The sequence below is a fragment of the Poecilia mexicana genome, unplaced genomic scaffold, assembly GCF_051168715.1.
Source record: "Poecilia mexicana isolate PSO_F unplaced genomic scaffold, ASM5116871v1 scaffold_10, whole genome shotgun sequence".
NCBI classification, from domain to species: Eukaryota; Metazoa; Chordata; class Actinopteri; order Cyprinodontiformes; family Poeciliidae; genus Poecilia; species Poecilia mexicana.
This window is the reverse complement of record NW_028263379.1, coordinates 28,471,420-28,493,916: the sequence shown is the minus strand read 5'-3', so window position 1 is coordinate 28,493,916 and position 22,497 is coordinate 28,471,420. Positions and strand designations below refer to the sequence as shown.

General features: G+C 39.2%; 1 protein-coding gene across 1 annotated transcript; it reads right to left on the bottom strand.

Annotated features, from left to right (window-relative positions):
• Nucleotides 1-2,455: 2,455 nt before the first annotated feature.
• Nucleotides 2,456-21,072, bottom strand: LOC106930986 (endothelin receptor type B-like). The gene is made up of 8 exons (XM_015008885.2): nt 20,853-21,072; nt 15,125-15,579; nt 13,373-13,485; nt 13,097-13,301; nt 8,124-8,273; nt 6,498-6,631; nt 6,268-6,376; nt 2,456-4,901 (listed from the first exon to the last, which is right to left on the bottom strand). Exons 2-8 carry the CDS (start codon nt 15,524-15,526, stop codon nt 4,761-4,763), a joined length of 1,254 nt encoding a protein of 417 aa, XP_014864371.1. The 5' UTR covers nt 15,527-15,579; nt 20,853-21,072; the 3' UTR covers nt 2,456-4,760.
• Between the last annotated feature and the right edge of the window lie 1,425 nt (nt 21,073-22,497).

Here is a 22,497-nt window from a genome sequence, read left to right as displayed (position 1 = left end):
TGTTTTCTTCCTCGTCATCCTGCAAATAGAAATAACTTAGGTGAGCCTGTACAGTGATTGGATCATGTGGTTTCTTACACATCTGGTTTCAACTGTATTTATGTTTTTGGTAGATGTGCATGCTGCTATCAAGGCCATTTTTTCCTTTTTCTTTTTTAAAGCAGTTGTTCAGTACACAGCAGGTAACGGTTGGCGCTGATCAGCAATGAATTCTGTTTTATGTTAGAAAGTAAGTCTTTGGTTTTAATAGATTATTTTTTCGGTTTGTCGCCATTGGGAGCCTGGAGTAGGTTACAGACTGGCGCACACGATGACAGGACTCAAAAAGCCAGCGTTTGTTTTCCAAAAATAATAAAATCTTACTGATCCTGAAGGGACTTTAGAGTTAAATGTGCCAAACATGCGAGGAAATGAAATTCTTAAACCTGTCCCAATTTCAAAACAACCCCAAGATTTACATCGACGCCTGTCCATGGAGCGGCTCGTCTGTCCCAGGGGCCGCGCACCGAGGCAGGGTTCAGATCTCCACGTGAAGTGGATTATGTAACGCCTTATGTGTTTGTTTGTTGTTGTTTTTTTGGTGTCACATATTTCAGGATTTAGCGCAAGCGGAATAAAGATCCACGTTTCGCCTTATTCGAAACACATTGTGTTCCAGTGTTTCCTCATGTCCTTACAGGGTTTTTTTTCTCCTTACTGCGACATTATTTGACATCAGGGTAATTTATGGTCCACATCCAGTTGTGTGGGATTTTTCAGATACTCCCTGTAGCCCACAAAAGAAAAAAAAATCTGTTTTCTGTCATCGCTAAGCGTCCAACTTCAAAAGCGGCTTCTAGTTGGCAGGAAAAACGAAGGATTAATAAAACTGCACCTGATATATAAAACTTCCTGTGTTTGGTTTCCAGGAAGCAAAGGAGAAAACGCAGAACCCCTCATTTGTTATTTGATCTCATGTAGACTATTTTTTTTCTTAGATTTAATCTTGAATTCTCTCTTCACACAAGCTTCTTCTTGGAATTCGCTCCACGGAGCTTGATATCTGCTTGTCATGCAAAATCATTTTATACCCAGGAGATGTAGGACGATTGGATGTTTTTCTCGGATGATTCATGAAAATAGATGGGAACCAAATGTAACTTTCCCCTCAAATGAAAGAAAGATGGAGCCCATTACAGACGTGACAATAGCAAGAGGTCACCGCTCCTGAAACAAACTATTTTACTGAGACAATGGAAAATAGGATCCATGTTGAATATCTGGTCCATTACATTAGTCAAATACCAAACCAAATTGTGATTTATGACCGGTTTCTAAAATATTTCAGGGTTTTCTTTTTAGCCAAGAGATTTCATCTGAAGTGATTAAAAATGACACCTTGTCTATTCTGTGACAGTCCACCTCACAGCAGTAATTGATTAAAAAGTGGAACAAAATAAAACCAGTGGTGGACATTTGTACAACTGCTGATTCAATGTTTTGCAAAGCCACAGGAATAACAGCTAGCAAGCCTTTTGTTCATTCTGGAGAGTAAGCAAAACAAAAAACCCGATCGCTGTCAGATTGGAAAAAGAACTAGTGTTTAAATTTTCCCTCACACTGTACAATGTATTTTGGTTTGGACTTTAAGAAGGCCACTATGATATAGTTCATCTGAACTATTTCATCACAGGTCTGGCTAGTTACTGAACACGATCTTATTTCCTCATCTTAAGGAGTTTTCACACCAAAAAAGTGAAATTTGGTCCCCTAAAAGCCCTAGGGCTCGGTTCGGTCGAAGTGAACTCCAGTGCGGTTTAAATGCAGATGTGTGAATGCCGAGCAGGCTGGACTACAGCTCAGGGCATTCTGGGTAAGTACAACCTACACCAGCGCCAGTCTAGCATTAGCTGGAGAAATGGCTCGTGGTCTTTTAGCGAAGACAAACGAGAAATCGTTAAAATCTGACACTACATTTTGTTTACGTTTCTTGAAGAAGGGAGTTCCGCTCAGTGTCTCATTCAGGAGTTTTTTTCTTCAGCGGTTCTTAATCCAGCGCCACCACAGGCGAGGAGGGGAACAGGATTTTCAAAGGGTTTGTTTCGTTTCACACGGTACTGAAAATTTTGGAAATTTTGTAATTTCGATCCCCAATTGAACTGAGTCTACCGCGTTATCAGGAATGAAAACATCCTCGAATCTTCTGCAGTCTCTAGCAAGTTTGTGTCCACAAGAAAGTCAGTAGGAAAATACAAAGAAAACTTCTCGACTTTTTTCTTGCTACTCGTCTATAAAAGCCAGATTAATGAAGTGAACAACCAATAGTTGTTTTGGAAACTGATTCTCCATCATAGCTCTGTTGATACCGCAGAGATACCTTTAGCCTCTTGGTCGTTTTCCTGATAAATTCTCAAAGGCCGTCATGTTTTTTTAGGTTGCAGTTGTGTGAAAGCCACTGTAAATAAGCCAAACAACACACAGTATAAAATACTATTTATTGATGTATACCCTTAACAAAATAGTACTGTATAAATGTATTTAAATGACCAAGGCCTTTACAGTATTCACATATATTTTCATGTTCAACCTCACATATCACTCAGTAAAGACGCTAGCAAAACCACTCTGAGTCTCCTTCACTGGGTTTCATTCACATGTGGCTAAAAGCAGATATAAAAAGTTTCATGAATCACATTCAGCTACTGATTTAACTATGATGCAAAAAATAAAGACTTTATAAAGGGTAAAGAAAATACATCCAACAACAAACACGGGAATATATCAGCTCTACTTATAAAACAAACCTAAAGAGTTTCATTAAATGTATAATTTAATAAGTTTCTTAGAAACAATTGTTTTGGAAGAAATTGACAAAAGACCCAACTTGATTAATGTAATGTTTTCAATATATCTTGTTAAAACTGTAAAATGCATATGAACAATTGAAACCAAATATTTAGAACCCATTAGAAGAGACGAAGCCTTTTTTAATTTCTGATGATTAAACATTTCCTGTTTGATGTCAGCTTGGATTTCCCAAATTATTTGTTTACTAAATACTAAAATAATTAAATTTCCATTAATTTTTAAAATTACTTCAGAAGTTTACGCTGCAGAAACACTAAATGTTACCAAATATTTGTGGTCCAGTTTCTAGAGCAAATATCTTAGTACAAGTTAAAGAACACTAAATTAACTCACAAGTAACTTGTCAACAAGATATGGAAGCTTATTTTAAGTCAAATATATATTAATATTGATGAAAAATTTCTAGTTTTAAGTTTTACTTATGGTAAAATGTCATGTTCTACTGGTAGATTATTTCACTTACAGACAACAAAGTCGATGTTTTGAAGTGAATAAACGTAAACGTCCAAGTTTGAGGAAAGTAAAAAAGAAAAATCCTTAAAAAGTTTTGGTATTTATCAGAAATCATTTTGATTATCCTAACTGACCTAAAACAGGAAATGTTTAATCTGGTTTAATGTGAGGCAGCAGAAATAATAAAAAAGTTGTCTTATTTACATACACTGTATAGAAATGATAATAAACACTATATCCAAATACCTGGTTTCAACCGTGTAAATGAAGGACTCCCAGATACAAAGATGGATGACAAAGTCAGCAATCATGTCTTAAAAAAAAAAAAAAAAAAAAAAAAAAAAGGCCAAAGTTTTCCCAGAATCCCCCTGCTGCGAGGGCGACAGTGGGAAAATATTTGGTGCTTTTATGACCACAATGCAGTTCAAGAATCTCTTAAAACGTTTGGTCAGCTGTATACACGTTCATTTCTTAAATCTTTTAAATAGCGCAACATAACAAGTTAAGTTCCAGCAACAAGCATGTCTTTGCTTCGGCAGCTTAGTCTGACTGAGGTGAAAGGCCTGGGGAAAGCGAAGCGGACGCCTCGCTGGGCGGAGGGACTTACACAAGCCATTCATGTTCCTCGTGCTACATTCACAGAAAAATAGAAGCTACATTGTCATACGCGACGCATGATGAGGATCATATGGTGTTTTTCTCATTTTCCTGGACGACAGCAGCCCTCTTGTGACTGAAAGCGGAGATGAAAAGGATTTCTGCTGAGCCACTCTCCACATGACTGGGAGATTCACAGTAAGGGCCCCCCGATTCTTTTTTTGTTTCTCTTTTTCTTGCCGGGCGATTCCGCGAACTTTGAGCGCGGACTGCGTCTTTTGCCAGATAAGGCGACGCTCTGGTCTTTGATGTCTCGGCGGTGCCTCGGAGGTGCGGAGACTCTCAAAGGCTCCGGTCCTTTGAGTCTCGAATGACTCTGCGTCACGGTTTCCCCTGCGAGGTATTACAGCGTCACCGGTAGGGCCGATTGATCAGCGCTCGTTCGTACACCAAGCACTGCAGCTAGACGTAGGCTAAAGTCTGTATTCTACATGTAAATAACCCTGTACACACATTTACAAGTGGCTTGACCTCACTCTACTCCACCTGGTCCACTGAGAGGCTTTGTATCCTCGAACACATTCACATAGCATTGGTTGGTGGCGTGAGTTACAACGGCTTGAACAGGTGACAATCCTGTAGTTTCATTCTCCAGCTTTGGGTCGATCACAGAGTCTTTCAGTCTGCAGAAGGAAAACAAAACAAAACCCCTTCCACCTGGCTCCTCCTTATCCCACTCCTGACTCCAAAGTGATGGTGTGTGTGTTGGCAGTGACACAGCTGTGGGTGGGAAAGCAGATTCTGGGGAATATCTGTCCAGTTTGGTTGGACGGCGCGGCGAGAGAGAGAGAGAGAGTGAGTGTCTATGAAGAGCTTGTGTACTTTTGACTGGAGCGGGAGCTGGTGCGGTCCAGTCCGTTGCCATGGCAAGACCCCTTCCAGCGTCCTCCGGAGCAGCGGTCGTCCAGAGGAGACGTCCTGTAGCACCAGCAGCACAGGCAGGACTGCGAGGCAAAAACGAGAGCCGTCAGTAAATGTATTGTCTTAACAAGAGTTGGCTACTAACAGGTTCATTTACTTAAATACATTTTTAGGAAAAAAATTACTTTCAGGAGTAGTTTTACTACAATGTCCTTTTTACTTGAGTAACTTTATCATGACGTCTCGCTACTCTTGAGTAGCATTTCCACTGTTAGCAACTTCACTGAATGAGGAACAAGCTCGTTTTAACCATAAGTTCACCAGACGCCGACACACACCTGCAGATTTTGTTCGTTTCATGTATTTTATATTGAAACAAATTTAGAAAAATCTCTTTTCTCTGATTGTTTTGTAATCATATTTTTTATATGAATTATTTTCATTTTGATCTTTAAAATATAAAAATTTCGAAATAACTTTATATTTCAGTCCATCTAATGATGACATTTTTAACTATCTGATAACTGATAATATGATCAGATTCTTTACCAAATACATTTTTACTCTTATTTGAGTAATTTGTTGGACGGCTACTTTTTACTTTTACTTGAGTAAAAATAAGTTGTGCTAATTGTTGGCTGCTCTACCAGCCTTTATTCTTAAAGGTGGTTGTCACACAACCACAAACTGCAGTGTGTTTGATAAGGTGTATCGTATCGTATCATTTATCGTGATAAAGACTTTTGATTTATTATTGTCACCATAAATTCCTAATACTGATGTTGAGTCAAGGGGGCTGAATACAAATGCATGCCACACTTTTCAGACTTTAATTTAAAATATGATGAAGTTTTATACAGATGTGGGTAGAGTGCCCAAAAATTGTACTCAAGACTAGCACTACTACAACATATTTTTACTCAAGTCAAAAGTAGCCGTCCAAGAAATGTCCAAAAAAAAGTATTATATAATAAAGTGACTGATCAAAACATCAATCATTTAATATTTAAAAATTACATTTTTAGATGGGCTGAAATATAAAGTTATGTGGAAATTTTGGTATTTTAAAGTCCAAAATGAAAATAATTTAAAAGAAAATCAGGTAAAAAACAAAAGAAAAAAACAAACATTTTTTTCCACTAGAAAACTTACTAAACTTTACCAAAAACTGCATGTGTGCGTCTGTGTCAGGTGAATTTTTGGCTTGTTCCTCATTCAGTGCCGTTACTCACAGTGGGTAGAGAATCCATAAATTTCACTCTTGTAAGAGCAGAAATCCTTCATAAAAAATGTACTCAAATAAAAGAAAGAACTACAGTAAAAATACCCCTGAAAGTAAATTTTTTACACACCCAGAGTTGGCAGTATGACATGAAGAAATGGGAAAACGTTCAAACGCTGCGTTTGGTTCCAGCGCCCTTTGTTTAAAGCCAAAGCGATCCTCCTTACCTGGAAACAATTTTTAAACTTCTGGCTGACAAAGTAGAGGGCAATCGGGTTAATGCAGGAGTTTAAAGAGGCCATGTTGATCCCGATGTAATCCATCACCAGAAGGAAGCTGACAGGAGCAGGAAGAGGGCAGAGTTTACTGTAAAGACTCCAGGAAGCCGGAGAAACGGAGAACAATGGGCTCTCATGAGGCTTTCACTGGGTGTCGAGGCGAAAATCTGCTTTCCTACCTGAGCAGCTCGCAGCGGTTGGGGTCGTTTTCGTCGTAGACGGTTTTCTTCAGAATGCGGCTGAGGTGGAGCGGCAGCCAGCAGAACGCAAAGATCAGCACCAGGCAGAACACCGTCTTCGCCACTTCCCTCCTCTGCACCAAACGCACACAGAGGAACGTAAACATGGGGCTTCAGCAGAGAACGTCTTCACTGCTTGGGAAAGCCCTGAAGGTCTTTGTTTTTTTATTAACGTAGACTCCTCAAAGGCTAAAGCTAACAGCTAGTCGGAGCAAGTTAAAAATGCGATGTCTGTTTATGCAAACGGTATTTTGTAGAAGCGTAGATACGTGTTAGATTTATCTGTGAGCCCTAAATTATCTTTATACAGGAAAACTGACGACTTTTAGAAAGCTGGTCACAAATAAAGGAAAGTACACCCTCTGCCAGTGTTATTATATCTCATTATTTAACAAAGACATCTAACCTGAAGAGGGCAAAAACACAAAAAGATTGGCAACATTTCTAAACGCAAAGCCAAAAGTAAAACCAGGGTGTGAAAAGCTAACTATGTTTTTACTGCAAGTATATAAATCAGCACTAATTAACTAATCATCAAATATTCTGTCCCCACTGAGAGGAATCCACTATTTTCACTCCTTATCCCGATATCTGATGCTTAGTATCGACCGATACGATCCGATACAGAAAGACAATGCTGCATCGACTTAAAACGTTTCTTTTTTTTTTTTTTTAAACACGCACATAAATGTACGGAACTGTAATTTTATTTGATAACTTAAATGCCCCAGTAGCTTCTTCACAAGCTTGGTGAAACATGTAAAAACAACTTTAATCTGTTCAGTAAGTGAATTTAGGAGGATAACAGCCAAAGTAAAATGGATGATTAAGAAACTGACAAAAACAAAAGGTTGACTATTTTGGACAAACATGTAAAAAATAAATTGAAACAAACTTTCTTTCAAATGGTTCAGAAAGTTCAGGTAGGAACTTTAAATATAAAGTAAAACATATAAAAGCATGACATCGCTCAGAGCACAAAGCATAGAACTAGATGGAATAGATCTGCCCTCGTGGACACACTGTCACTGATACCTGATCTAGAATTTTTTTCAAGAGTTTAAGGACAATTTTCTTAATCATTCAGGGGCCCCATATGGCCCCCATATGGACACCACTGCTCTAGAGTCAAATAAGACACTGTTAAATGTTGGTCGTTTTCTTGCTGAAGCAATGTTTTTTAAAGACGAATGGGTCATAATCCCCCCAACAAAGACGTGAAAAACCCAAAAAGATAAAAAAAAAAAAAAAAAAAATTCAAGTCTTTGTTCCAAAAAGCAGTTTTACAAGATATAATTCACTTTGTTAAAATTACAAAAGCAAATTAAAGCCAAATGTTTTGCTGTTCAGATTTGAACCCCAGATCATTTTCCAGATTGATAAAAGGCGCCTTTTCTTTTCACCACAATGATATCCTCTGAATGTAAGATATTGTCTGCTCACTTTTATTCCGCAGGATCCCTCTACCAAGCATCCAGGCTTTTAGGCTCAGCTGAACTCTACGGTCAGGTTCTGAACTGTCAGGTTTTTTCTGTGTTTTTTTTTGTTGTTTTTTTTCCTGCACACCTGTTTCATGTGGTCGTTGAGCGCGATCCGCATGCCTTTCTTGCGACTGAGCATCTCGCAGGACATGAGGGTGTAGAAGATGCCGGTGCAGGCCAGCGGGAGGCAGAAATAGAAGCCGAACAACCACCAATCTTTAACTTCCTGGTACAGCTGGGAGAAAAAACACACACACACACACACACACACACACACACACACTATTAGTTTTAGCTAAAAATAAAGCACAACTCATTTCATTCTGGTGTTAAGGCTTCAGGATGAAATGCAGAAATAGGCTGTAAATGCAATAAGTCTCAAAGAAATGAGTTAATAAATTATCCTCATAGACTCTCAGACTGCATAAAAAGATCTAAAGTAGAGTTTTAATGCTTGACTTTTTGCTCCAATAATTCGAAACTGGATTCAAAAACACGTTTAATTATGATCCTCCTTCTTTGTTCGGAAAAGAAACTGCAAAAAGTTTCCTCTGCAACACGAACGTCTGTTCATTATATAACGTGTTTTTTTTTCAACTGTAAACTTTTATCTCCGGGTCTTTCCCTCTGAATTAAAGAGGTCACATGTTTAACATTTCTTTCCAATTTCCTCCTTCCTTACGACTTCACCACGAAGATCACGAGAGGCCGGCGCATCAGGGTGATTTACGCGCAGCAGCGCCTCGTCGGGCTCTGATTGCTTTCTGGCAAAGACAAAAGGGAGGCCCTGATTAAACGGACCGAGCGTCCGGGGCGCTCGTAGCGCTGACGCGAACCGATTCTGTTGGAACCGGAAAGCAAAACACCAGGTGCGCACGCTGAACGCCGTCCAGAAGATTCTCTCCTTACCGCTACGCCGCAGAAATTAAAAATAAAAAACCGATTCATGCAAAGTTACAATCATCCCAGCCAAGGGCGTAGGAACGAGTCTGTCATTGGGGGGGACGCATATCGGAAACCTGACAGATCAGTAAATAGCTTGAGCAGAATTGTCAAACAATTATGCCATCCAGGGCCGTGCAGGGACCACTAAAGGGGCAGGTGCTCAAAAAAAAGGGTACATCTCACCGCATTCTAGGACAGAATATTAACAAAGCCTCACACCTTTCAGAGTTTAATAAACAATGATAATTTACAAAATTGTGAGATACACAATCAAAGCTAAGGAAAAGACCATACAACTATGCATATGTAAGATATTTTATTAGTAATTTCTTTCTGCAGGTCTATTTTGTTATAAGAAAGTATTGCCATATTCAAACCCGCAGTTTAGCAGGATATGTAAATCAGAGCTAAACCACCAGACATATTTTGTCTTTACAGAACTAAACTATTAAAAATGTAAACAACAAATAATTTTAGTACGTTATTATGTGTCAGAAGAGGGCTTAGAAAATAAGACCAAAAAAAAAAGTTTGACCAAAAGGGCACTTGGGGGCAAGGAGCAAAAGGGGCAGGTGCTCAAGCCCCCCCAGCCCCTCCCTCTGCACGTGCCTGATGCCATCAACACATCAGTAACGCGTTACTCTAATCTGACCCTTGTTTCAGTAACAAGTATTCTAACATGTTACTATTTACAATCCAATAATCAGATTAAAGTTATGCATAGTACAATGACCGTCATTCCAGGATGAACACTCACTTTAGCATTTGCCTCACAACTGGCAAGCTAAATATTATGGTAGCACAGACAGGCTACCAGATTCTGATATATTTTATTGGTCAAAAGACATTTGATTATTGGTCAAAATGCATTGATATAAATTGACTGGTAATTGAACTGGTTCTACCTCTTTCTAAAACCAAAGTAAAAACAGCTCATAAAATACGACTCCGCAGTTTTAAACTCAATACAGCAGTTTGACCAACAAAAACAAAATCTAAACAAGTTTTGTTCTTCTTGAACATCTCTCTACATCAGTGCAACAGTTTGATCTACAAAATAAATAAAAATTATACTTTTCATGTCTAACAGATACCTTAGCTCCTCACTGTTAACTCAGTCTCACTTTCCAGCTCTGCATTCAGTAACTTACTAAAGATCCATGAAAAACACTGAAGCAAAAAGACTAAATGTTTTTTTTCTCCTGTCATTTTCAGCCGCAAACATTTAACTAAAATATCTACAGATATGTGTTTCTGTCTCTGCCTCCCTCTGACTCTCTGCAGCCTGATGTTCCTGCATGGATTCATGTATTTACAACAGACACTACAGTAATGTACAGCGTCAGAATGTGAACTAAATATATAAAAAAATGTTTTTATCATACAGAATGAGAATTTAAACAACTTAATTTTCAGATGTATGCATTATTATACATCTCAACTCTATTTACTGTGTAGCAAAAATTTTCACTAATTTATCTTTAAACCTCTCCTCAAGCACTTTTTTTATTGTCTCCTGTAATTAATATAATTTTAATATAATTAATTAATATAATTTTTATATCTTTACACTGAAACTCCACCTGGCTCTCTTATGTCTTCCCTGATCTGCTCCTCTCATAATAAAATAGTTTAGCTTATTTAAAAATTAAAAACAGTTAATACATATTTCAGTAAACTAAATGAAGATCTCACCAGAGCTTCTTCACCTTTCTTCAACATCATTCTAGCACTGCTGTTCTCCTAAATATCTAAATAATATAATATAATATAATATAGTATAATATAATATATAATTACACGTTAAGTGGTCGAGTATGATCAGATGTTGCTCACTTTAAATAATAAAAAGGCTAATTTCGTTGCTGTTTCAGTCTCATTCTAAATCATTGTGACTAGACTAGCTAACTTTTAAACAAAGTTAGCAGTAAAATTTTGGACATGTGACTATCCCAGAATTAAAACGGCTTAACCTAAAAGATTTAGTTCTATATATGAAAGTAAACTGACAACAAGATGTTATAAACGAGCGATATTCATGGCAACATTCCTGACAGACAGTTTACCTCCTTCAAACGGAGTTTCTCTGACTCCGTCTGCTGCTGCCTTTACTCTGAGCCGTTCAGAGGGGGGAGGGGGAGGAAGCGCTCCGCTGAATGCGCTGTTGTGCGCCTTCAAAATAAAAGCACGCGAGTGGAAGATTTTAAAATTCTTCGCAACAGCAGAGAAATTATTGGGGGGGACGAATGTGGCTCTCTTCAATATTGGGGGGGACATGTCCCCCCCGTCCCCCCCGCTTCCTACGCCTATGATCCCAGCCGTTCTGCTCTTCCCTCCATGAAAGAGAAAAGCAGTGCAGCTCCTGTAAATACTGAAGTCACTCATGTTTTCATGAGTTTTCTTCCTCCCTATCTCAGTTCCTGATAGATAATCCCCCCAGCGCCTGGTACGGTCAATGTCAGAAGCTGTTTGTCTTCCCCTTTTACCTCGGCGTTGCACACGAATAACCTTTGCCGGTCGCCTCCTCCTGTTATTGCTGGACCGAAAATCTAATTAACTACATTACGGATTACTTAGATTCCCGCGGAGCGACGGGGCTGGCTCTGACGATAACCTTTCATCGCATTCCCAACACTCTTCCAATGTTTTTGCGCCATAATTCACCAGATGCGCGGCTGCCAAAGCCTCAACCCCGAGCCTGCGAAAAACACTAATCCAACATGATCAGTGTGACGAATTTGGTGGGAAGGTGAAGGAGAAGGATGCGGTTCATGAACTCTGAAGTTTGTAGTCTCCAAACTCTCCTTTTGTGGCTGTTTAAGATCAGGATGTTGCTGAGCTCACAAGTGACCAAAAATATGACAGTCATCTTTTTCTCTTCCTTATTTACATAATATTGGGGGATTTTTAAGTGCCTTCCTGCTGCCCAGATTTATCCCCAAACCAAACTGATTGGCTGATTGGCCAAAATTATTGATCATTTTTGTGACAATTAATCGCAAACATTTCTGTGGAAGAGTTTTGACCCCACTGTTCTTTGCAAAATTGTTTATTTTCAGCCTGTTTTAGATTTAAGTGCCGACTTTGACTCTCAAACATTTGTGGGAACAGAGAGGTGACTCAAGGTTAACTGCGGGAATCTTGTATGGATCCATGCAGACGCAGCACTGTGCTCTTTTTTTTTTGTTTGTTTACTTTGTTTTAATATAAGGAGGAAGGACTTAAAGGAACGAGCCGTAAATGTGCAAGAACCGGAGCCCACCTAGTTTACCTTAGCCCACAGTTATTAGATGTAGGAAGTGAATCAACCACCGTCCATATTTCACTTCACAAAATGTGTCGTCTTTACTCCGCTGCTCAGTAATATTAATTCCGGGACTTTCACCCGTTAATTTCAATTAGTTACTTACATTTTTACATTTGACACGTTTAAAAATGTCAACGCCATTAATCGCACTTTTTCTTTTTCACATACAAAAAGTTCTGGCTGGAACATTTGTGTTGTGTTTCCGGTACGCCCGAAAATCTGACGCACAAGCGTCGTCCGCAAACAAAGATGCTTTTCTTGGCCCGCTGGGCATTTGCTACAAAGACAATCTAACTGGACTGTCGTTGCGTGAACGTTGTGCTAAAGAGGGCTAGCCAATCAACAAAGTTAATCGAGTCCATAGCAGCATCTCGATGCTGAGCATGTAGCTGCAGCACAGACGTCCGCAATGATGATGTCAGCGTCCTGTCGCGATAAAATATCCCAGAAGTTCCTGCACTGAACTATAATATTCCTGTTTTGAGACCATTTTCAAGTAATATGAAGCTAAAGGCAAAATAATACAAGAACAGAATCTGAAAGATATTGCAGTAAGTATTGTTGTTGCTGAGCTCACGTCTATTTATTCAATAATTCAGCAGCAAAATGGTTTGTTGAGTTGAAAATGATGCTGGTTTTGTTAATTAAAATGCTGGAATTCATTCCAGACTCTGGAATTAACTCGACTAATAAAAACTTTAATCGAGTCCCACCCCTAGTTAAACTGCGATAAACCGTAATGTTTGGAACATGAATTGAGGGAAAAAGACATTGTTCATCTGCGTCAAGCAGGATGAACAGCGTACCTTCATGAAGCTGGTGGCCTGCTCCGGGTGCAGCAGGCAGATGCGCAGCTTGTTGCCTCTGTACGACATCTCTATCATGTCGAACGCCACCGCCTCGGGGACGGCCAGCACCACGGCAACCATCCAGATCACGGTCACCTCCATGGCCTTCCACAGGGGGATCCCCATGCCCTTCACCCGGCTCCACGAGATCACGGCGTGGTAGCTGGAAACCGTTCAGACACAGTCGCTCAAATGTGTCCACAGGTTTGTGTGTGTGTGTGTGTGCGCGCTCACCGGTCAATGCTGAGGGCACACAGGCTGAGGACGGTGATTCCCACCGAGGCTTTCTGGATGAACGGGATCAGCTTGCAGACGTGCACGCCGAACGGCCAGTCCTCGGCTATGAGCTGCGGCAGAAACAATAGAAACTTGTAATAAGAGAGACGTCGGTATCGCCTGTGCAAACACACACACGGATCTCTCAGAGGTTCACTTAGGGCTCCCTTTGTCTTTAATTCTTCCAAAATGAATTTAGTCGAGGCCAAAACCCACAGCCGAGGGCCGCTCCTCGCTGCGGGCTGCAGGGGGGGGACAGGTTCAGTTCTGGTCTGGACTGAGCAAGGAATAACAAATAAGACCACATGTTTAATTATTCTACATGTTTTAATGGGTATTAAATAGCCATCATCTGAAAGGAGATCGAGATATTCTCTTTGTCTTTGTTTCTACTTTGGCAAACTGGACAAACTTAAAAGTCTATTTTGTTTTTAATTCTCTGGAAAAAGAAAAGACATTTCAGGTGATGTTTACAGAGGTGAGGCTGTAACATCACCTAAAACTCACAACGAGGGACGAGGTTGGTAATTGTACTTTTGACAAAACTTCAAAAATCACATGTATGGTTCATAAATAAATTCTGACCAAACAAACTGATTTCTGATTTTTTTCCATTTTTTTTGGGACGGTACGTCAACATTTCCCAGCTGCTCTGACTGTGACGTAGCTCAAACCTCCCTGTGACATCCATCCACTGGTTGCTATAGCGACGCTTTCTGCCTCTTTCAGCGTCTAAACAACTTGTAACTCTTACATTGATCTAGTCTCGTCTGTCGCTTTATCCTCATTCATCGTTTCTATTCGAAACGCCGCCAAACAAATGATTTAATCGTAGCCGGAGTACATTTTATGAGTTTCGCTCATAAAATCCGTATGAGAGATTGATATTTTTAGTGGCTCTTTAAGGTGAAATGATCTTGAAGATTTGGTTCCCTTCAAAGAGCCGTCGCTCCCATCGCTAGCTGACAGTCAATCATTGCAGTCATGTGAATTATCAACTTTTGTCGCAGGTTTGTGGAGAAATTTTGAGATCTGTTTTCTCAGAAATCCGGTTTTCCGAGTGCCGTCGTCGACACAGCCGTTCCTTCTCCACTTCTTTTTTTGACATCATCTGAAACGACTCAAAACTCCCCCGAGGAGACTTGTTCGTGGTTTTGTTTGGGTAAACTTTACAGATTTTGAAAACCATTTTTCTCTTTTCATTACGTCGTGTCGATCCATCACATAAACCCCCCCGATGGGGAACATGTGGGAGTTTGAGTCTGTAACATAAAAAAAAAAAATCACAACCCCGTAATTCATATCCCTCAACTTAAAATCCACGTTCTTCTGCCACAGACGAACATTTCAACACAAGCTGCGACTCATAAACCCGATGATAAAAAGTTAATATGAAAGGACTGATCGCTGGATGAGGCTAAAGGAAACATTTGACATTGGTTTGATTTTTTTTTTTGGGAAAGCATTCTGCTTCAAAATCACATTAAGCTGGAACCAGAGTCAGGCTTGTACGATAAATATAAATGATTAAGAGCATAAAAGTCCTGGTTTCTTAATTATTATTGATGTAAATTAAACAACTAGGATCTTTATTGTAACTTAATAGCGATTTCCAGAAAGTCTAGGTTGTTTTTTGTGGCCTTGGTCCCATAAAAACACCCAGAAGGGAAACTGGAGTCAGACGCAGACGTCACGTTGAATGAAGTCTACCTTGTACACATTGATGGGGATGGCGATGATGATGTACAGCAGGTCTCCGAGTGCCAGGCTGCCAATCAGCACGTTGGGTCCGTTCCTCATGCATTTATTCCTGTAGATGATCCTGAGCAGCGTCGAGTTGCCGATGATCCCCACCACGAAGATCAGGCAGGAGATGATGGTGTTCACGTACTTGAAGGCGTGTCTGATCTCTGTCGGCTTGACGCACATGGGCGGGTACGGCCTCCGCGGGCGGTCCGGCTGTGGCGGCGGGAGCTGGACGGACGCGTTGCCCTCGGAGGGCTCCAGGGTGTCGGGGACGCTCTGGGAGTCGCGGGCCGACCTCGAGGCCCCGGCCTCCGCCGCCGCCAGGAGGCACAGCAGCAGCACGACGGCCTTCGTTCTCACAAACATGTCGACGATCGCTCACAGGCACGCCGGGGGTTCGGTCCGTCCAAACTCGGATCCTGCGAGGAGAAACACAGCGAGCGTCACGTTGAGCAAAGAGCAGGGTGTTTTTGCCGAGTGTGTTTAGGAGAAATGGAGAAAGTTTTGAGGAAATGAGCCCTCTAATAGTTTTAAATTCTCTCACTTTGAGTCAAAGTCTTCCTGAAAAACCTCAAGAGTTCTGCCTTGGGACTACAAATATCTGCAAACACGCAGCATTTCCTAGTCATTTTGAGAAAACACATCTTATCAGGTACTTTTTGGTCTAGTTCACTACTACACTTTGAAATAAGACAAAGCCGGCTTAAAAGTAACTTTTCAGCAATATATAGGAGCTTTTTAGGTAACACTTTATTTGAAGGGGGTTGAATAAGTCACTGTCATAAACATGACATAACACCTGGCATGAACATGAATAAGCCTTCATGAATGTTTATGACTGTTGTCATAAAGTGTCATTCGGTAAATTATGACACTTTTAATACAAAGTTGACATTATTCAAAATGTCTTTGTTATGACAACTTGACATTAACCAAGAAATCATTACTGATATAAATTTGTTATAAAAGAATTACTGATTGCACTTTAAAAATTAGGTAACTTTATGTTATTAAAGGTAAAGTTTAAACAGTAATGATTTCCTGGTTAATGTCAAGTTGCCATAGAAGCTAATGATTTTTGTGACTGCTGTCTTGTAAAATCTAGATTTAAGTTGTATTTATATGTTTTTATATTTTCTAAGGAATGAAAATCCACAAATGTTGCTATTCATGTTTCAAACGGGGCCCGTTTGTTTGAACTGTTGAATCTTTTGTTGCTTAGAGAAAGTTTGGTGCTTAGTTTGACCTTTCACACCTGCAGCTCAAAAAATTACCATGACAACCAGCACTTTTGGATGTAGAAATCTGACTCTTTGACATTAAGATTTAAACTTAGACACTCAAAATAGTGTCAAAATAAAAGATCTTTAACAGTGACTAGAGATTTTTTTTGTGCTTTCAAAAAAAAAAAAAGTAACATTTTTCAAAATAAGAGACTCATTTTAATATATATTAAATTTCTGCAAAAGTAGGTCTCAAAGCACTCATGGACATAAACTAGTGACATAAAATGAATCATACACAGATGATCACAGATGATTTTCAGAGTAAAAGTCAAGCCACCAGGGGGCGCTAGATGAGTCTCCGGAAACTTAAGGGAAGATACAAAAACATAAAATAAATTTAAACTAATTCATTTTTACATATTTTTCTAATTCTTAATTTTTAAAAAATCTAATATTTTCCAATCACTATTGTTAAAAATACAAACAAATAATTTACTGAAATGTTATTTACCATGCTCCTCTTTCTGACTGGCTGCTGGTCAAATGTCTCAAGCTGTTTTGCTCCCTATGCTAGCATAGCACGGCCAGCTAAAATCAAATGCTATTAAGCAGTATCTATGCTAAACATGTCTAATAATTATTGAAAGTAGAGAATGAAAGTGAGAAAATCATTCTAAAAGTTTGTTTCTTTACATATTTTGACTCCATCCAGAAGCTAACACTATTTGGGAGCCGCTGGGTTAGAAAGCGCAAGGAAAGCTGGTTCAGAAGTCAATGTGGCTCCACAGAACAACGGCTGATTTATGATAAATGTTACTGCAAATTTAACAGCAAAGGGGTAAATCTTGTACATGAAGCTGTACCGACGTCAGTAATGTCTGCTTGTGATCAGATCTTGTTCAAGCTGCAAGATTTGATTTTGTGTTAATTTTTAGAATATTATCTCCTGCAATTCATAGTGCATAATAAAGTTTTATTTCTACTTTTAGAAGCAGTCGCTTTATAGACTTTGTATCACAGGTACCGCAAACAGACCGTAATGATGATCTGAACTCCTTGTCTGGTGGGTTAGCCTCAGAAATTAGCTTGCAGCTAAAATAAAACCACAGAAGCAAGATGTTGCCTACAGTTGGCTTCATGTGATTCTCTCTGAATTGAAAATGGATGGAAGGAAGGAGGAAAACAAAAATCCCTGTGCTTTACTACTGCCTTTTAAAAATAATTTGAGCCTTTTTTTTTTTTACAGTAAGTCTTAACAGTTACCAGGTTGTTTATCCAGCCACATAATACGATGAATATGCAACGATTCTATTTCTCATGTCTGAGCCAAGAACCGAAGCTCTGCTGGAAATCTAACAAAACTTTGCATCAACTGCTTTGAGTCCCTGCTTTGCTCAAAGAACACCCATAATGTGTCCAACACACAGTACTAATCTTATCATACACACTGTGTTTTCTCTGTATGCTACAGCAGCGTAAGTATCAGTAAAAATACCACCATGTCACTGCATTAGTACAAACTGTTTAAACAAAAGTTTAAATTTCATTGCTTTCATTTAATCCAGGAAAGCTACAGTTATTCCCACTGCAGCTGAAAAGCACAACACACTGACCATTAGCCTTAAACCTGAACACTGGAAGCTCGTAGCTCGTCATTTGGAGTTTTATCTCATTACGTAAACTTTCAACACCAAGAGTGATATGATGGACAATTTTAGTGGGTTGCGTCCTTGGAGTGCCCTGATAACAGGCCAGTATTTACTACGCATTTTCCTACAGATTTCTGATTCAGTCAAACATCCTGCCATGCACCTGTAGTAGTTTTATGCTAGCCAGTTAGCTGTCTATTTTAGCTAGATGGATAGATGGCCAGCTATCATAGCTAACTGTATGCTGTGGAAAACTTGCTCCAGCAAAGGGGAGGAAGTAGTAAAATGTTACTGACAAAGCACTTTCAAAATATAAAATCACAACTAGCTTCACATGATCCAGTGCTGAATAAAATATAGCAGAAATGAAGGAGAAGTTGATTTAAACTGGCTTCTAAAGGAGACCACAGAGTTCCTGGATCTCAAGTACAGAAGGAGGAGAGCTCCAGGTGAAACCATAACCAGGTGTCTGTTTGTGAAAAACTCTCCAAGTCAGTGAAATAATCTTAAGTTGTAAAATAAAGCAGAACCCTGTGTAGTCGTATCGACATGGGAGGCACATGAGAAAACTTTTAGGGTTTTGTCAGAAGCCTCACAGCAGCATTTTAAACGACTTGCAGCCGTTCCGGAGAGGCTTTACTAAGGTTTGCGTTTGATGCTCTGCAGTAATCCGAGCGCGATGAAACAAAAGCATGAATAATAATTGTTTCCAGTTCAGGACGTGAGAAAATGTGGCTCACTTTTCTCAGATGATAAAAACAGCAACGAACCAGAGACCTGACATGTGCACCCAAAAGTAAAACCAGAAGCTGAAGGTTCCTAACAGAGGACTGAACCGAAGAGCCGCAAGATCCAAATGTGGAAAGGGAAAACAGCAAAACCTACCCGAGTTATGCTAGTGGAAAGTTGAGTGAAAGGAAAGCAACGAATGACAATGACATAATTATGCTTCACTGGCCACCAAACTCACCTGATCTAGTAGTGTCAAGAGGAAGATTTTTCACAATAAATCTGAAAAACTGAAATTTTCAACAACTGTCAGTAGACGCGAGCGACACAAACACTAAATCAAAATTCTTATCACGATAAGAAATTTATCACGATAAACGACAAATAACTGTCCTCTGAGCAACAGTCATCAAAATTAATTTAAACAAATACTTGGAAAACAATTCATGCACAGTCTGCTTATTAAGTCTATGCATCATGCAGCCTTACATTTGTAATTAAATTAGTGCAATAGATGAACGTTTCAATAAAATTCCAACTCTGACCGAGATGTTAAAAGCGCCCCGAACATCCACACTCGATCAAAATTAACAAAACGGCGAACACAAAGTCACACAAAGCACGTTATTTTCATAGAACTAAATAAAGGAGCTGGGGGGAAGAAAGCTGAACAAATGAAGTTCAGTGTGTGTGTGTTAGTGACAGAAATCCTTTATGGGTTTTTTGTGGACAGATTTTGGCTCTGAGCCTCTGTAGAATCATGTGTGTCCATAAAAACTGCCAACGTGCATCTGAGGCCGAACAGGCGATGGGATTGTGACGGTCGCAGAGACTGGAGCATCAGGGACGAACACATTCACACAAAGAGAGCCTCTCTACACAGCCCTTTATATGATGTCAGAGGTCGGTGCTGAAAACGCATGTCCTCCTTTATACGTTCCAGTGCAAAATAACAAACGGCACAACAAAACAAAACAAGGACGACTGCTGTTCATCGCAGCATTCGGATGATACGATGTGTGTATCACAAGAAACCAGTTTTGATTTTTTTTGGCCACAGTCTGTGTAAATATTCCCTCCTGTGAATGATGCCTTTGTGTTGGGTAACATGGCGGCTCATTACCGTATATTAGAGCAGGGTTTTCTGATTTAATTAGGAAGCTTGATCCTTTTATTCTATTACAAACCATCCCTGACCTTTAGCTCTGATGGCTTTTTTTCTTTTGAAGAAATTAAGGAAGGAAAAAGTTGTCTGAAAGAGCGGATGGGGGGAGATTTTTGTTGGTGGTCATAACATGTGTGACCTGACTGAGGTCAGGATAGAGGAGGGAGAGGTGAGTGTTGAAAGTGTTTAGTTGCTGTTTTTTTAAGAAACCTGCTGAAGAAGAAGAAGAAGAAGAAGAAGAAGACAAAATTGAGAATGCTTTCCTGCTGCAGAGTTTATAAGAGCAAAAGGAGGAGAAGGCAAGCAGTGGAAAAATAAAAGCAAAAAGAAAAGGCTGAGATCTGCGCTTCTTCAATCAGTAAATAACTGGAGCACCATTCCAAATCACATTTAAAATTTACATAAATTATTCGATTTAATCTGTGCAAAAAATGAAAAACAAAAGTTGGTTTCCAAATATAAAGATTTCTAAACTGTATTATTTTTTTTGAAACAGAAGTAAAACATGACTTTGGTCACAAAATCTGTTAAACTGAAAGACGTTATGGCTGCAGCGACTCAGCAGAAGTCCGAAAACAAAATAAGTTTTTATCGAATAACAACGTATGTCACATATGCTATAACAGATTTATATTTTTTGCATTAACATGTAAACATATCTATCCCATTTAAATAAAGCTTTTGGGATATTTATTTGTGTTGTGTTTATGCAGTTGCCATCGATACTAAAATAAAATTAAAATAAAATTAAATAAATGCAACCTATATATGATTAATCAGTTTCATGCAAAGTTATGATTGCTAAAAGTTTGAAATAAGTAAATAAATAAATCCCACACATTCATACATTCAATCAGAAATGCAACAAGTGCCTGTGATGAGCCACATTCCCAGCAGTTAGAGAGGAAATCAGACACACTTACGGATTTCCAGAGTCACGGCGTCAGTGTTGGGGGTCAAACTGTTCGCATCAATGTTCCGCGCAGAGTCGATCTAATCACCTCGATCGTTTTGGGATTAATTAACGAACATTTGAAATAGCGCTGTCCCGGAGTTAAAGATCCCAGTTCCTCCTCCTCCAGCAGCAGCAGAAACAGACGGTCCTCCTCTCTGCACCTTCTGAGCTCCGCCGCTGCATCGGTGCTTTTATAGCTGCAAGCCTGGAGGCTGCAGGAACAACCAATCACAGCCCAAACTCGACCATCCTTCCCTCTGCGAGAATCAGTCTGAACGCAAAATTATTTTCAACTTTCTAACTTTTACAGATGTCATTAAAAAAGTTATATAAATAAACAAACAAAACAAACCCCACCATATCCACTTTGATGTTCTAAAAACCGACAGAAACTTTTATTATCGTCTTTCTGGAACATGGTTGAACTTTTCATGTTCCCCTCAGACGGAAGATTTAATGAGTTTATTTTCAGGACATCAAGTTAATTTGCGGAAGATAATTAAGATTAAAAATCTACTACAATTACCCAATTAAACTGTAATAATTTGGATACCGCTTTTTTCTGAGCAGGAATAAGGCTAGCTGTTTACCTATAAAACAAATAAATCAGTTAAATTGTAATTATTCCAATAGTTTTACTCCTCTGGTTTGTGAAAATAAGTTACAGGAAACGGATAAACCTTTTAAATCTGTCCCACCAAAGCAGAATGTGGATGTTTTGCCCGGCGACCGAAGTGAGGATGTTCCATTCATAAACTGCTTCCGGGAAGCTTGTAGCTAATTGGACGCTTAGCTTTAGCACAAGCTAAGGTAGGTAAAGTTGTATTCAGCCTTAAATTCTTGCCCCAAAAACTCATTATTGTTATTGGTAATTTGTTAATGAACACCTTTCCAAACTAACGTGCTTGACCGAACGTGAAATATTTTTTTATTCTAATATTAGCAGTGTAGCTGAAGCTGATTAGCTGACATTAGCTTCCGCGGCATCCAAACTTTAGTCATGCCTGCTACAATCAACGAGGTGAAATTACAACGGGGTCAGGACAATGAGTTTTTTTCTTTATTATAAATCGAAAAAAATAGTATTGTGATTTTTATTTCCACATGCTCACAAACAAGACAAACTTGAAACAAAGCAAGCTGATGTTTCAATGTTGAACTGATTTGAGACCAGAAATATAAACAGGATGTCACGTGTCTGCCTTATTAAAAGGAAGCCATAGTAGTCCCTAGAGTTTGGATGTTAATTGTTTTCTATATTCGGAATCAGAATACTTTTATTGTTACTGTAAAGAAGCACAACAAAATTTTGTTTCAGTGCAGCCCAACCAAACAGGGAAGACAGGTGCCTAAGGCTGCTGGCCCTGGTTGGTTTCTTACTCTAGAAAAACTGCACAATTGTTCTATTACTATATAAAATTAAAACTAAAGCTCAAAAAATCCACACCACTGAATATTTTATCCCAATTCAAAGAATCAAAAGCATCTGGCAGCAAAATTTGTGAAATTCTTGAATTGTGGTTGCAGTCGGAAGAAATAAAAAGTCATTTAGCTAAAGACATTTAGTAAACATTTAGTTGAAGACCAGCCTTGACATAAACAATTTAACAACT